Source organism: Astatotilapia calliptera, chromosome 9 (assembly GCF_964374335.1).
Source record: "Astatotilapia calliptera chromosome 9, fAstCal68.1, whole genome shotgun sequence".
NCBI classification, from domain to species: Eukaryota; Metazoa; Chordata; class Actinopteri; order Cichliformes; family Cichlidae; genus Astatotilapia; species Astatotilapia calliptera.
In genome coordinates this window covers 23286174-23300144 of record NC_137430.1, presented here as the reverse complement: position 1 = coordinate 23300144, position 13971 = coordinate 23286174, and the positions used below count along the sequence as shown (strand labels likewise).

General features: G+C 38.9%; 3 protein-coding genes across 3 annotated transcripts; all 3 read right to left on the bottom strand.

Annotated features, from left to right (window-relative positions):
• Positions 1–334: 334 nt before the first annotated feature.
• On the bottom strand, positions 335–4516 carry LOC145431124 (uncharacterized). Its single transcript, XM_080306533.1, has 3 exons — positions 4134–4516; positions 2158–2322; positions 335–1895 (listed from the first exon to the last, which is right to left on the bottom strand). Exons 1-3 carry the CDS (start codon positions 4323–4325, stop codon positions 1809–1811), a joined length of 444 nt encoding a protein of 147 aa, XP_080162659.1. The 5' UTR covers positions 4326–4516; the 3' UTR covers positions 335–1808.
• Positions 4517–5136: 620 nt separating this feature from the next.
• On the bottom strand, positions 5137–7296 carry LOC145431122 (uncharacterized). Its single transcript, XM_080306531.1, has 4 exons — positions 6958–7296; positions 5815–5925; positions 5630–5731; positions 5137–5431 (listed from the first exon to the last, which is right to left on the bottom strand). The coding sequence occupies exons 1-4, from the start codon at positions 7147–7149 to the stop codon at positions 5345–5347; spliced, it is 492 nt and encodes a 163-aa protein (XP_080162657.1). The 5' UTR covers positions 7150–7296; the 3' UTR covers positions 5137–5344.
• A 982-nt stretch (positions 7297–8278) lies between these two features.
• LOC145431123 (uncharacterized) lies at positions 8279–9668 on the bottom strand. Its single transcript, XM_080306532.1, has 4 exons — positions 9296–9668; positions 9005–9109; positions 8803–8904; positions 8279–8678 (listed from the first exon to the last, which is right to left on the bottom strand). Exons 1-4 carry the CDS (start codon positions 9491–9493, stop codon positions 8589–8591), a joined length of 495 nt encoding a protein of 164 aa, XP_080162658.1. The 5' UTR covers positions 9494–9668; the 3' UTR covers positions 8279–8588.
• Positions 9669–13971: the final 4303 nt, after the last annotated feature.

Genomic DNA, 13971 nt, shown 5'->3' with positions numbered 1-13971 from the left:
TGGAGCGCCCTTCCAGCTGCCTGTCTCTGCTGAAGGGTCCGAGATTTGGGTTTGGGTCCTTTTCCTGCCTGCACACAGCCGTTTTATGACAAAACCTCAATGACCCAAAGCAACACTGTAAAGAAGACAGGGCCAAAATTCCTCCACAATGATGTCAGAGGCTGATAAAGTCAAACCAAAGATGATTACTTCAAGTTTTTGCTGCTAAACCTCGTTAAATTAGCACTTAGTATTTGCAATTAAAGTAAAAGAATTGGGGGGGGGGGGTTTTCCAGTTTTTGTCACAGCTGCGGTGGCAGAGTGGTGAACGAAGGGCTCAAATGCAGGCACTAGCTTTGATGTGAGTAAGCTTTATTTTCAAAATGGTGAGAATACAGACTGAGCGAAGATGGGAAGGACAGAAACTAATATAAACCTAAACTGGCAAAAACTAAAGAAACAAACCTGAAACCATGAATCGCAGAAGAAAATGCAGAAAGATATGCAGGATAACACGCAGAGGTAACACAGATGGACCAGTCACAAGCAGAGGAAAACACAGGGCTTAAATATTCACAGGAGCAATCAGGGAATGGGAGACGGGGGGAATCAGAGCTGAAGAGACAAGGGCAAGGAAAACCAGACACAGCTACACACAGGAAAGGAACCATCAAAGTAAAATAGGAAATATAACAGTTACACCCAGACATGAGCTTAACACTAAGACATCAGACATGGGAACAGGGATCGAACACCGGAGCTCAAAAGAGAAGCCAAACCCTAAGAACAAGAAAATCTTAAGAATTAACCCGAAACATAAGATAATAATAATTAAAACCAAAACCACTGAGTCCACAGACTCAGGACCATGACAGTTTTTTACCTTTTTTCTAAAAAAATATATTTTACTGTTCTGTTCTACCTAATTGCTGAAATAATGGCATGATGTTAAAAAGTGAAAACTTTCAGGATTCAGCCATGAGCCAGATCAGCTTAGGTAAGTGAAATGGTAGCCTGACCTGGGTTAGTATTTGAGTTATTATGGAATCTGATTTACTGGGATTTATTGTTATTACAGTATCTGCAGTCTTAATTAGTTAAACACCAAACCAGTGCAAACCAGGGCAGCTATCCATGACAAGGATTTTGGTCTCATCATGGAAATCTTGCAGACACTAATGCATTGTTGGTCGCTGACCCAATGTTTTGAGTTTGCTCTGGACTTATTATTCATCTCTTTGGAATCAAGAGATTTTCATGTTCTAGCTATGAATTCGTCTTGAGTTTAGTATTTCCTAATACCTCTGAGTTAGCTGTTGGTTCCTGTTTGATTATGTTAGTCACCTCTTTGTGCCCAGTTTGTCTCTTCTCTGTTTGGTCTTTCCGTGCCCTGTGTCTTTTGTTTTCTTGTTTCCCTCTCAAGTCCTGGTCCCTGTGTTTATCACTTCCTGTTCCCTTGATCATCTCTCTGTTTTTCATTCTTTTGTGTCAGTCATGTCTCCATGTCTGTTCCCTGTATCACATTTTCACATCTTGCTCTGTGTCTTATGTCCTGTTTTATTTAGATAGTCACTCGTTCATGTTCAGATTAGCTTCCCCTGTCTCGTAAATAACACACACATCTGATTTTCTTTTCATTGTGTAGTAGAGAAAGCATACAATTATCATTATCTTCAACACATTTATCATTAGTAAGTAAATAGTAGCAATCAAAGTGACACTACAGTTGAGTATGCAAGCAACCACTTAACTAAGGTAACTTAGTAACTAAAATATTTTCTTACAGCTAAAAAAACCCATATATTTGTGCTGCAATGAGGAATTTATTTTTAGTTGGCAGTCAAAGCGAAAAGTGTAGGAGCGCCACTGTAGTAGATCATGTTTCTGTAGTGACCCAACCTGGTTTTCTTCATCTCCTGAATCAAGAAAGAACACATAAACACATTTGGTTATTCACACAAAGGAAACTAAACAAAGAGATCCAACTTTATTCCAAACCGATGAAGCCATTTCACCAGGCTCAATGGTTTGGGGGCCATCAGAAGAGCAGTTTGAGACAAAAAGATTGACTTATTGCAACATTTTTTTGATAACAGGTCAAATATCTAGGAAATTAATGTAGGAGAAGAACATAAAATGTAAGACACTTTTTAAACATTTACATTTGAGCAATAATACCTCTGTGAGTCTCTGTCTCTGGATGCAATGAACGTATGGCTCGGGTTTGCCTTTTATCTGGTTTGCTATTGCTTTGTAGCAAATGACACAATCCATCAGAAGCTGTGGAGCAATGGTGGGTTTCAGGAGAAAGTGGTGGTAGATGTATTTCCCGTCAAATCCACTCTGAAAGAAAAGCAGCAAGTCAATGGATTTGGGCAGGTAGACATGGTCAAGCAAACCTGCCAAAGTTCAAATTGAGCATCAGAAAGAAGACAGGGGAATTAAGCGACACTGAACATGGCATGATTGTTGGTGCCAGACAGGCTGGTCTATTTAAGAAACTACTCGTGTACTGGGATTTTGTGGTCGACGCATCACTGCAATACGGACCACTATATCTGAGGAATGTTTCAAGCAACTTGTTGAATCTATGCCATGAAGTTTTAAAGCACATCTGAAGGCAAAAAGGAGTCCAACCCAGAGAATGGATGCATGCTTACATTAATGCTTAAATTAATGAAATGTTTTTATAAGGTAAACACATTCAAATTCATGCAACCACAGAGAAAAAGTTCCACAAAGAAATCTGCCAGAAAAAAACTGTTACTCAACGTAACTCCAGGTCTATGCCCACAGCCCACTAACAGCCTACAGGGCTTTTCTTTGGTTGTTTGTGGTGGTCACACTTTAATCTGCAGGGGCTGTGGCCTCCATATGGCTCCACCTCCTAAAATATGAGACCGTTTCTGGAAAGAGGACCCAAGTGCAGGATGCCAGGAGGGAGAATAAAAGTCCAAATGAATCTTCATGTGCAGAGATCACGCAGAGGAAGACAAACAGTCAAGGGCCAAATTCCAAAATATATCACCGTGGTGAACTCAAAATATAGAACAGTGATTTTGACCGGTGCACAGAGGCTGTGATGCTCGTGGTCAGTGTCCGACTACATCAAATGATTCAGAGACTAATTCATTTAATTCCACCTTAATAACAACTGAACACTGTCTATAGTATAAAGACAATATACAGTATACTACAGTAACAGTATTAAAGTGGGAAATGGCAGTCAGCGAAGATAGCTCATCAAGCTTATATCTTGTTGAACTCAGCTGTGTAAATCCACAAAGAGCAGCAGGTCAGCTGATCACAGTCTGTACACTAAGAAATTATTGGTTTTCCTCACACTGAGCCCCTACAGCCAGTTTTAGGTTTCCCCCACTTGCTGAATCCCACTTTAACCCCTTATTGTACTCATTCCTGTTTAGATGTAGAGTCAAATTCTCCCTCTACAATGTAGGCAACACAAAATAGATATTTACTTTTTTACTTTGAGTGCATTTCGGAGCCTGGACCTTTTCACTTTTACTTTAGTAAAGAAGTTGATTCAGTATTTAATCTTTTACTGGAGTATTTTTTTCTGTATTTTTACTTAAGCAAAGAATGTCTCTACTTTTGCCACCTTTGGCTATTCTTAACTTTAATGTCTAATTATGCTGTCGTGGCTGTGCAACTCATTCATTATCTGCAGGAAGAAACGTGAAATCCTGCAAGTTTTCACCAAATACACATCAGTTTTGATTCTAATGAACAGCTGTGTGGAAACATCAGTCTGTTAAATAGCACTCCAGTCTTTGCACCTCATTATCTAAACATAAACTGTCAACAGTTTCAGTTTTATCAAACCTTTTTCTGTACAGCTGCTATTTGGCAAAAAAAAAAAGGAGAGAGGAAGAGAGAGAGGAAAGTGCGTCAAATCGGTGTTACCTGAAACCAACATTTCAAGTGTTTTTCTCTCTCTTTAACATTAGGATTTAACATTTGTCTTTTAAATTTTAGCTGTTTCTGTTCTTATGCAGACCTTTAGGAGACTGTTGACACAGTCGGTAAGGTTATCACACCCCATCAGTGAGGCAGCTACAGGTTTCATTAGAAAATAAAAGAAAAAGGGGAAGAGTTGGTGAAAGAGCAAACATCCAAACCAAAAAGATGCTTACCTCAGTTTCTAACTTGTCCACACTTTTCAAAAACTGATAACGGTGTCGGATCTTAGAATGAGTGGTGAGCTCTTGCCGTACCAGATTGACTCCTTTTTTGTAGATTTCAGGCAGCCCATTGTAAGGCCGCCAAGCTTCAGCAGAATACAGCACAGCCGCAGCACAAACCAAAAACAGCAAGCCAGCAGCCATATTTCTCCAAATGCGTGAGAAGAGCAGGGAAAACCAAGCACTGAGTGCAAACCAAGTTCTATTATAGGAGATTAAAACACACTCAGTGGGTAATATCACAGAAGACCACGGTTGTCAAATGAGAAGTTAGACTACATCCTAATGCATTATTACAATTAAGTCCTGCTTCACTAATCCAGATCCTGGAAACAAGCCCAACATGTGGTGACAAGCTTTTGGCACCAGGACAGGATATAAAGTTTAGCAGTAATTAGTACAAATTTTTTTTGTTTCGACTTCATTGGATGGCTCTTTGTTGTCACCTGCACCAAAAAACAGTTGTATTTGGGCCAGGAAAGCAAATGGGATGGTCATTTAAATATTTTATTTCCATGAAATGAAAACTCGTGAAGATTTCAGAGTCAAACATAGGCCTTATGAACACTTAACAAACGTTGATCCATGTATAGTGCATCCAGAAAACATTCACAGTGCGTCACTTGTTCCACATTTTACAGCGTTATTCCAAAATGGATTGAACACATTTTCCACTTCAAAATTCCACACAAAAAAATGACAAAGTGAAAAAAGTTTGCATGTAAATTTTTGCAAATGTATGTACTAATATGTACCTTATGTACTCTCAGCCTTTGCTTAATATTCTGCTGAAGCACATTTGCAGCAATTACCTTTGCTGCAATTATCTTTCTTGTTGCTTGTTTGAAAATAAAATTTGGCCTGTAAAGAATCTGAATTTCCAACAAATATAAACAACACAGTCATGCATTGTTGTTGGGTAATGCAACAGAGGGGTGACTTATTGCACACACAATGCTGTTTTACTCTTTTTATTTCATGTAACACATGGAATACATTTAGTTTAAAAGAAGAAGCCTCCTTTCACGTGTTTATCACAAGTGAGTAAGTGAATATTAAAAAAGTGACACTACAGATGAGTATACATGCAACCTCTTAACTAAGGTAATTAAAGATTGCCTTTATAGTTTTGTGGATATATTTGTGCTGCAATTAGGATCTTATTAGCCGCTAGTACGAGACAAAAGTGTAGGAGAGCCCGTGTGGTAGATCATCTCTCTGTAGTGCTGCAGCCTGGCTTGCTTCATCTCCTGAATAAAGATAGAACACAAAAAGATGTCTGGTGATTATTCACACTCAGAAAACTAAACAGACACCACAGACCATCCAGATCTAATCTAGGTTTTTGAGCCATCAACAGCAAAAAAAAAAAAAAAAGGTTTATGCAGCAAAAAGTATAAAATGTAAGAAAAAAAAAAGAATTTTTTTAAACACATGAGTAAAATTACCTCTGTGAGTCTCGGTCTCTGGATACAGTGAACATATGGATTGGGTTCATCTTGTATCTGGTCTTCAAATGCTTTGAAGCAAATTGCACAATCCATCAGAGGCTGTGGAGCAATGACAACATAAAGAGCTTTAGTTCTGATAGGCAATAAACTACTTTTTTTTTTTAATGTTAGCATTCGCTCACTCGATCATTCCTGAAGGGGCATCTCTGAGGGTCAGTCTCAGTTGTTCCTTTCGGACACTTGGTGGGTCTCAGGTGAACGTGATGGAACAAGTATTTCACACGAAATACATCCTGAAAGAAATAGAGGTAAATTTTATGAGGTGCAATTGCAACATGGACTAAAACCTAGCAGGTTTCATCGCTGATTTTTCTGTAGTAGTCAGCTCACGCAAAGCACTGCAGAGGTCATGTACAGGAAGGCAACAATTATGGGCCAAATTGCAAAAACAGTCTGAGAAAGTGGTAAACAAGCAAGAAGACTACAGTAATAGGAAACACTTTAGCTTTAGTATGTTTCAGGCTTACTAAATCCACTGCAGCTGTGCCCCTTGGCGTGCATCAACAGATAAACAGATACATGTTTACTGTATGAGCCCCTGCGTAATTATGAGTGTCTGTAGATACGTAGCAAACATCACTGTCTTCTTGGCAACAATACTCAGCTGAAGTCATCAGCAGATCTGGGGAGCCGGGGATGAAATCTGCTGCAGTTCAGTTATCTTTCTTACTCTCTCAGTCTCACATCTGTACACTCTTTGTTGGTTTTGTTTAGTCTGTTTGGCCCCCAAAGCACCCTGCATCTTACCTTACACATGCAGCCACATGTACACCACTCATACCCCTGATATCAGTCTAAAAATCCAACATGATTTTTGCCCCATTCAGATTTGTTGCATTTTCAAAGTGTTCCTTTAATTTTTTGAGCAGACTGTAACTGTTTTGTTTTTCTGCACATAAATCTAAATGCTTGTGAATGTTTTAAGTTTCAAAGTTCACATAATCCAATAGAGATGGGAAAACAAGTTTGAACCTGAATTCTCCGGAGCCACAGAGAACTGCGGCTGAAAGCACTGAAAGCAGAATTTAAAGTATTGTTCTCTTTATTAACATAATTCAATGTTGTCTTTTAAGTTTTAGCTAGAAACATTTATGTTCTTCAGCAGAGCTTTAGAAGACTGTTGCTGCAATCAGCAAGGCTATCTCACCCTATTACAGATCTGATACTGATGTTTTTATACAGAATGTTAAGCAAAAACACTGATAACACTGATTCTGGTCAAGAGTTTTCAAAAGAGTCGACAGCCAAATCTAAATGATGCTTACCTCCTGTTCTAACTTCTCCACAGTTCTCAAAAAGCGATAATGGTTTTGGACCTTATCGAGGGTGCTGAGCTGTTTTATTGCCAGATCCACTCCTTTCTTGTAGATTTCAGGCAGACCATTGTAAGAATCCTGAGCTTTGGTGGAGTACAGCACAGCAACTGCACAAACCAAAAGCAGCAAGCCGGCAGCCATGTTTCTCTGAGTCTGGGAGGAGAGCAGGGCAGCTTGGAGAATAAAGACCCGCGTTCAAAACAAGTCCTTTTATGGCTTTAGGAATGACAAGTGAAACTAAACATACCTATCAACAACAGACCAGCTGCACTCACTGTTTATATCCCCCAGTTTCCTGTAATACCCAGGAGGCCACAGACTAAAACTTTCAGATGGAAAACATGGTCAATGTCATAATAAGAATTTGTTCTTACAATAACTAACTTATCCAGAATACGATCTAAAGTGTGATTAAAGCTGTGGATTAGCTCATTGACAATCTAATGATACATTTAAAGACGACCATCTTCAGCTTTTATGCTCTAGGAGCAGAAACATTCTCTGCAGGGATGGGGTTACATAACACCTGGGGATGCTTACGTAACAACTTCATTTCAATGAAACCACAACTCATAAACATTTGTTAGTCACACACATTGCAGCAAATTATCACAGCAAAGAAAACTCATTTCATTCTACTTAAACCAAAGAAAAAGTAAATGCACAGGTATTACACTGTTGTAGCCGTATATACTACATAGATCAGAGTTCCCAAAGAGGCTTCATAATAATATAGTAAAGGAGAGAAGTAACAAATGTTTATAAACATTTTATGGGGATTAGATTGCTTTTATCCAGTAACTTTTCTGGACCACAAATGACACCATGTGACAAGAGGCCCCACTGAGGGACCTTTCAAAGGCTCGTGGGCTAAAAAGATTGAGAAGTACTGGTTTAATAACTTGCCAATATCCTCTGTTTTAAATGCAAAACTTTAACATCAAGAATAATGACTAGTTGAACAGTTCAGAAGATTAAATACATGTCATCAGATCAATAGAGTGGAAAAAAGTGAAATAATCGTCACTGTTCTGACAGAATAATTTATTTATGCATTTATTTATATTTATAGTTTTGCCTTTTGTTACCACCACAGTGGGTTTTAAAAATAATAAAAGTAAGATGTGATCAAAGGACAGACTTCTAGCTTTAATTCAGAGGCTCTAATAAAAGTTTTATATTACCTGTTTATGAATTAGAGCCATTTTTATACACAGTCCCCCCCCCATTTTCAGAGAGTTAAAAAATAATCAGATAGAAGTAAAGCAGATAAAATTTTGGATTCAAAGTTTATTAGAATATAAAAACAATGCATACATTTACTTAGCAAGGGAGCTAGGAAGGTTGCATTTGAATGAAATATGTTCCTCACATGATGAATGCCTCTCAGAGTGAATAATAAAATATATAATAGTAGTTTAATAACATTTCAAAAGACAAGATGCAAACATCATACGTACATCTACCAAACTACAGAAAGGTTAAGTGCAGACTGACAAGAATTTACCTGTCTGATTGTAGTTTTTTAGATATTTTCAGAAGCAAAGACACTAAATGCTGCATGTTTTCTAACAAAACTTTCACTCTTTGCCTGTTGATCCCAGAAGAACTGTTGACCCGCTGCTGTATCCCAGTGTATTGCAGTGCTCCAGTCTGCCTGCTGTCATTGCCTGCCATTCATAACCAAGTAAAGATAAACATGTTTATCATTGCAGTGCGGTTTCATCACTTATGACAGGCCACAGTTAGAACTTTGGGAGAGACTGTATTAAAGGTAAAGCAGGAGATACTGACTTGTGTGATGGCCGGTTTACGGAGGCAGTGAATATACGGTTTGGGCTCTGGTTCGATTTCTCCTCTGTGCATTTTGTAGCAGACTGCACAGTCCATCAGCGGCTGCATGAATGCAGAAGAGCAAAACAGCATAGACAAGTTAGGGCAGGCCATTATCCTCACATTCCACAGTCCTGAGCCGAGTAACTTGCCAAAAACTTACTCTGTCGTTTCTAGGCTCACACGCTGAGGAGTCAGTGGTCCCTTTTTCACAAGTGGTGGCTTTAAGGTAGAAGTGGTGATAGAAGAAGCTTACATCAAAACCCATCTGAGAAGAAAGAAGCAAAGCAACCCAGATGAGTTTTAGTTCATGAAAGCATCATATTCTTTGTTGCTTATAGCACATTTCCTGATGATTTTAATCCAAATACACCATAAACCATAAACTAATAACCAGGTCTTACAAAATAAATGATAAAAATTGAGCAATAAAACTGGATTTGCTGTTCAGTACCTCATAGTCCGACTTTGAGACACTTCTTAAGAAGACATAATGATCTTGGATTCCAGCGAGAGAGTGGAGCTTCGCTAAGGCCAGATCTACTCCTTTCCTATACGTTTCAGGGAGTTCCTGTGCATTCGAGGACAAGAAGAAAGCTCCGACGCTGAACAGCCAAACCAACAGAGCAGCCATTGTTCTCCTTGTGGCCATAAGAGTGAGGGTGATGTGGAAAGAGCAACAGACCACCCCCTTCTGTACTGTTTACTCAAAGACAGAAGAACACCCTGCCCTTACAAGGGAGAAAAACAGGCGTTTCTGTTTTGATTATGCCTCAGTGTTGATCCAGAGTAGATGTCTGCATCCTCCCAACTTCTTTCTTTTATCAGAAAGATTTTTGACATTTAAAAAGTAGTTTTAGTTTTCTATCAGCACAATGATAATAAAGTAGTACTGAATTTCATGTAGAAAATCACAAAATAAAGTTGGATTGATAAAGTAACAAAGAGAACACATACTAAACTGATTTACATTATTTTACTGAAGGGAAATCTGTTGGCGCTCCACAGGGTTCAATTCTTGGTCCTCATTTTATTTAACAACTTTATAGTTTTGTACTATAAATAATGTAAAACAAATATAATAATTCTTGGCATAATTTTAAATGTTAGTCGTAAATATTAGCTGAACTGACCACCGACTGTATATAAAGGATTGACTAACCATTGTGATATTACTGGCTTGTTTGCCCATTTTCAAAGGTTTTGATCTGAGCATTTTAGAAAAAGTGAGTGAAGTTGCAAACTCGTTGGGAAGGTTTCTATTGAGCTCAGTGGATCCAAACAGCCATTTTTAAAAAACAGTCAAAGTCTTTATGGCGCCACAGCAGTCACCCCCCCCCGTTGCAATTAAAAAGAATGTAGGTTTTAGGTACTTTTGCATTAGATACCAATTTCAGACCAGCAAGCATCCATCCATCCTTTATATACAGTCTGTGGAAATGAGTGTTATAATTTCCTCACATAACAGGTAAAAAAAAGCTCATCTTCAGTCCCTGTCTATTAAAATTTCAGATCAAGTCAGGAACTGAAATTAATTGAAAACAGATACTTTAAGAACCATACAAATAAAAAGCGGAGAATAACATGTAAAAATACTAAATGTGTAAAAATATCCTGCTCGCTGATAAACTGCTTGAAGATGGCCAGATTCAAACCTGGAAACTTTCCCTGCAAGTTCTGCTCCATGTTATCATCATTGCACCATTTCACTCCTCATTCTAGCTGCTTGTCTTTGGTAGCCGATGAGCTCATGAGTGAAGACAGAAGAGATGCTGTCTGTGTCAAAGCCTGATTCTTCTACCTCTGCAACCCAGTGGACAGGTATTCAGTCCCAGCCTTTCTAACCATATGTTGTTGTAACTATCCACTGTGTTTTCATGTTAAAACACCTATGTGCATAATAATTATTCTTCAGCATTTCTTCAGCATAGACAAGTCATCATCTTCCATTGAAACAATGGGCGATCGCAGGAAACTGCAAGGAAATTTTTACCGACCAATCAGGGGTTAGACATTTAGACCATAGTGCAGACTGGTCGTTAGGCCTATGTGACTTAGGCCTGACATTGTCACCATGATTGTAACACATCCAAAATGGCAAATAGGTTAATGTCACATGGTTAGGGGTCACATGCCTGCAAAACCTCCATATGCAAAGATGTGAATTGATGCAAATTCAAAAACAGATATTTGTCTCATGGCAGCCGCAGCTGTTTTGTATGACTCAGTGACCATATAAAGGAATTTTACTAGTTAATAGGTTCACCATAGTTTTGAGAGCTTAAAGTCAGATTTGTGCATTATATTGTAAAGAACCTAATTAAAGTTAAACGAGGCCTGGGCTGCGATTTCATGCAATTTCCATTTGTACCACCAGATGATGCAGTGGGCCTGTGTAAGCTTTCAACACATTTTTAGGCTAAAAAGAAAAGATGACGTTAAACGGGGATCACTCAACTGATAAAATGTTGCCCCCTGGTGGTTAAAGTTTTAGTTTAATTCTCTGTGTAATTATAAAAAGTCCCTTTAAAACACAGGAACACGTCAGAGTCCAAATGTGTTTGAATGGCAGTGGGACATCCCTGGAAACACATGAAACAAACAGAATCAGACGCAGGTTTACTCACTTTAACCCAGTGATTTATTATTTTGGACAGTAACCAATTAAAATGACTCAGGAAGAAAAGATCCAGGTTTTCCATGCTTTGTTATTTCTGTATCCAAAATGAAAAATTATGTGCAAGTATAATTTGTCTCTTTCCACTAAACGTGCTCGAATATTCTGGATCATATTATAAACACAAAGCCCTTAACATCAGTGTAAATAAAGGAAATAAACCTCCATATGCAGCCACTGTCGTCCATGTTTACAGACCGTCACGAGTAAAAGCTGAACCAGTGTGTGGCAACCTCTGGTGGGCTTATGAAAAAGGAGACTATATTACTTTTTATTATACATGTTTATTTTTTGTTACTGGCTATAATTTGAAAATGTGTCTTACAAAAGATTCCAAACTTTCCATTGTTTCTTTATAAACACATGATACAAATTCAGTTTATCATCATCTAAGCTAGAGATTTTTATTAAAGCAAACTATCCATTAATAGACACACACACGACCCTGAATTGGATAAGTGGAAGAGAAAAGACTGACAGATGGATGGAACAGCTGAGTAAATGTCCATCCATGTAAATGTGAAGCAGTGTAACATTCATAAATATGTAATATAAAGGATTTAAAAACACATCACAGGTCTGATTTTGGGCATTTTACATTAATCATCTGTAAGTCTTGTGGTAGGGCGACGTTCCTCTTTAAGTGGGACTGCATCGCATCTTTATTCTTCCTCCTCCGTCCCACATCTCTGGAGTCATACAGCTCACCAAAAACATACAAGCTTAGCAGATTTTTTGAATATGATGAAACTATCACTGAGAAAATGAATCAGCAGTATGTACTCACATATCCTCTGTGTCCTGTCCAAACTACAGTGTGTCTGTAGAGGCCTCTGACGGTTAAGCAATAACTTAAATTCAAATTGGTGATGTGTCCCACACAAAAAACTAAGCACATCTATTTTGTTGGGACCTGGTCGCTCTAAGTGGAGCTGTATCTGCCCTATGAACTACAGTACAAAGAGCTTGATGCCCCTGTTGTAATGTATCCGACTCCTTCATCTGTCACTCACTAACACTGCTTTTCGTTTCTCCCCTTAAATATTTAACTCCTGTCTTGCTTCAAGTTTCTAAATATCACAAACACCTGTTCCTACATGTACACCCCCTTTCAGGCTCCAATCAGTTCAGTTACAAATACAACTCAGCCTGTCCCAAGTTACTATGGCAAACAGGGCTTTTCTACTATACTTGAGCACTCAAAGTGTTTTATATGTCATGTCTCATTCATACATCACATATTTCTACAATGCATTCTGTTTAACATTCACACACATTCACGCTGAACACATTGGAAAGCAAAGTGGGGTTTAGCATCTTGCCCACTAAGAATTATGCAGACTGGGACCAAACTTCCAACTTCCAGCTAGCAGATGATCTGCTCAACCCCCTAGCCACCTGTCAAGTGCTCTATGAGGGTAGAAACGTTTTTGCACAGCAAATGAAGTCAGCTGCCATGAATCAGATGTGCTAAAAGGCTGTACTGTTTTCTTAAGCGTCATACTGTCCGCTCAACAAGCCCTGAGCTGGAAAACACCTAGACCACAGGTGGGCAACTCCTGGCCTCGAGGGCCAGTGTCCTACAGGTTTTAGATTTGTCCTCAATCCAACACAGCTGACTAAATTACCTCCTCAAAACGTCTTAAACCTCTCCAGGGGGCCTGGTTATGAACTAATCATGTTATTCGGGTATGTTGACACAGGTTGTCAATAAGCAAATTCTGTGGTTTCAGGTCACGATGGAGCACTCGGCGACAGTGACAGAAGTAGATGCCCTCCAAAATCTGGTAAAGGTAGCTCTTGACCAACATAGAGTCCATGTACTGGCCAGATGGAGTCCAAGTATTTCTTCAGGTCTATGGACAGGAACTCGAAGATGAAGTAGAGACGAGATTCTTGGATTAGGACGTCTAGGAGTCGTACAACATTGGGATGTTTCAGCTCCTGGAGCAGAGAAACCTCTCTGACAGCTGTGCTGGGAACGCCCTCCTCCTCACTCTACAGTCGGATCTTCTTCATAGCCACAATTTGCCCCGTTGCCTTTTGCTTACCTTTATACACAACCCCATATGTACCTTCTCCGATTTTCTCTATTTTCAGGTAGTCTTCCATTATTGCCTTTTTTTTTTTTTTTTTTTTTTTTTTTTTTTACAGACACGAACAAACCTCTTCAGTTTTGCTAACGCTGCACTACCAGCACATAAAAAACCTGCACCTGTGACCTTTAACTAAAACTGAAACTAAAGCTTCAGGAATACTTTCATATCACTTCACACTTTTTGCTCACTGGCTTCCCTTCAGGTTCCAGGTTTTACAGATTTTATTGCTGAGAATCAGAAAGTTTCTTGGTCCTCTGAGCCCTCTGCTCACACACATTGCTGGTCCCTCACTTTTAATATGTGGCCAGCATTAGGAGTGAGACCCGTGCACCTGTCCACACTCTTGAATATACC

Excerpts from the sequence above, each read along its gene's own strand:
- LOC145431124 (XM_080306533.1), bottom strand. The coding sequence starts at position 4,325 with ATGGCTGCTGGCTTGCTGTTTTTGGTTTGTGCTGCGGCTGTGCTGTAT. Across the intron at positions 2,323-4,133 it reads TGGACAAGTTAGAAACTGAG|AGTGGATTTGACGGGAAATA; the intron begins GTAAGCATCTTT and ends CTTTTCTTTCAG. Across the intron at positions 1,896-2,157 it reads AGAGACAGAGACTCACAGAG|GAGATGAAGAAAACCAGGTT; the intron begins GTATTATTGCTC and ends TTCTTGATTCAG.
- LOC145431122 (XM_080306531.1), bottom strand. The coding sequence starts at position 7,149 with ATGGCTGCCGGCTTGCTGCTTTTGGTTTGTGCAGTTGCTGTGCTGTAC. Across the intron at positions 5,732-5,814 it reads GCCCCTTCAGGAATGATCGA|CCTCTGATGGATTGTGCAAT; the intron begins GTGAGCGAATGC and ends ATTGCTCCACAG. Across the intron at positions 5,432-5,629 it reads AGAGACCGAGACTCACAGAG|GAGATGAAGCAAGCCAGGCT; the intron begins GTAATTTTACTC and ends ATCTTTATTCAG.
- LOC145431123 (XM_080306532.1), bottom strand. The coding sequence starts at position 9,493 with ATGGCCACAAGGAGAACAATGGCTGCTCTGTTGGTTTGGCTGTTCAGC. Across the intron at positions 9,110-9,295 it reads TCTCAAAGTCGGACTATGAG|ATGGGTTTTGATGTAAGCTT; the intron begins GTACTGAACAGC and ends CTTTCTTCTCAG. Across the intron at positions 8,905-9,004 it reads GTGAGCCTAGAAACGACAGA|CCGCTGATGGACTGTGCAGT; the intron begins GTAAGTTTTTGG and ends GCATTCATGCAG.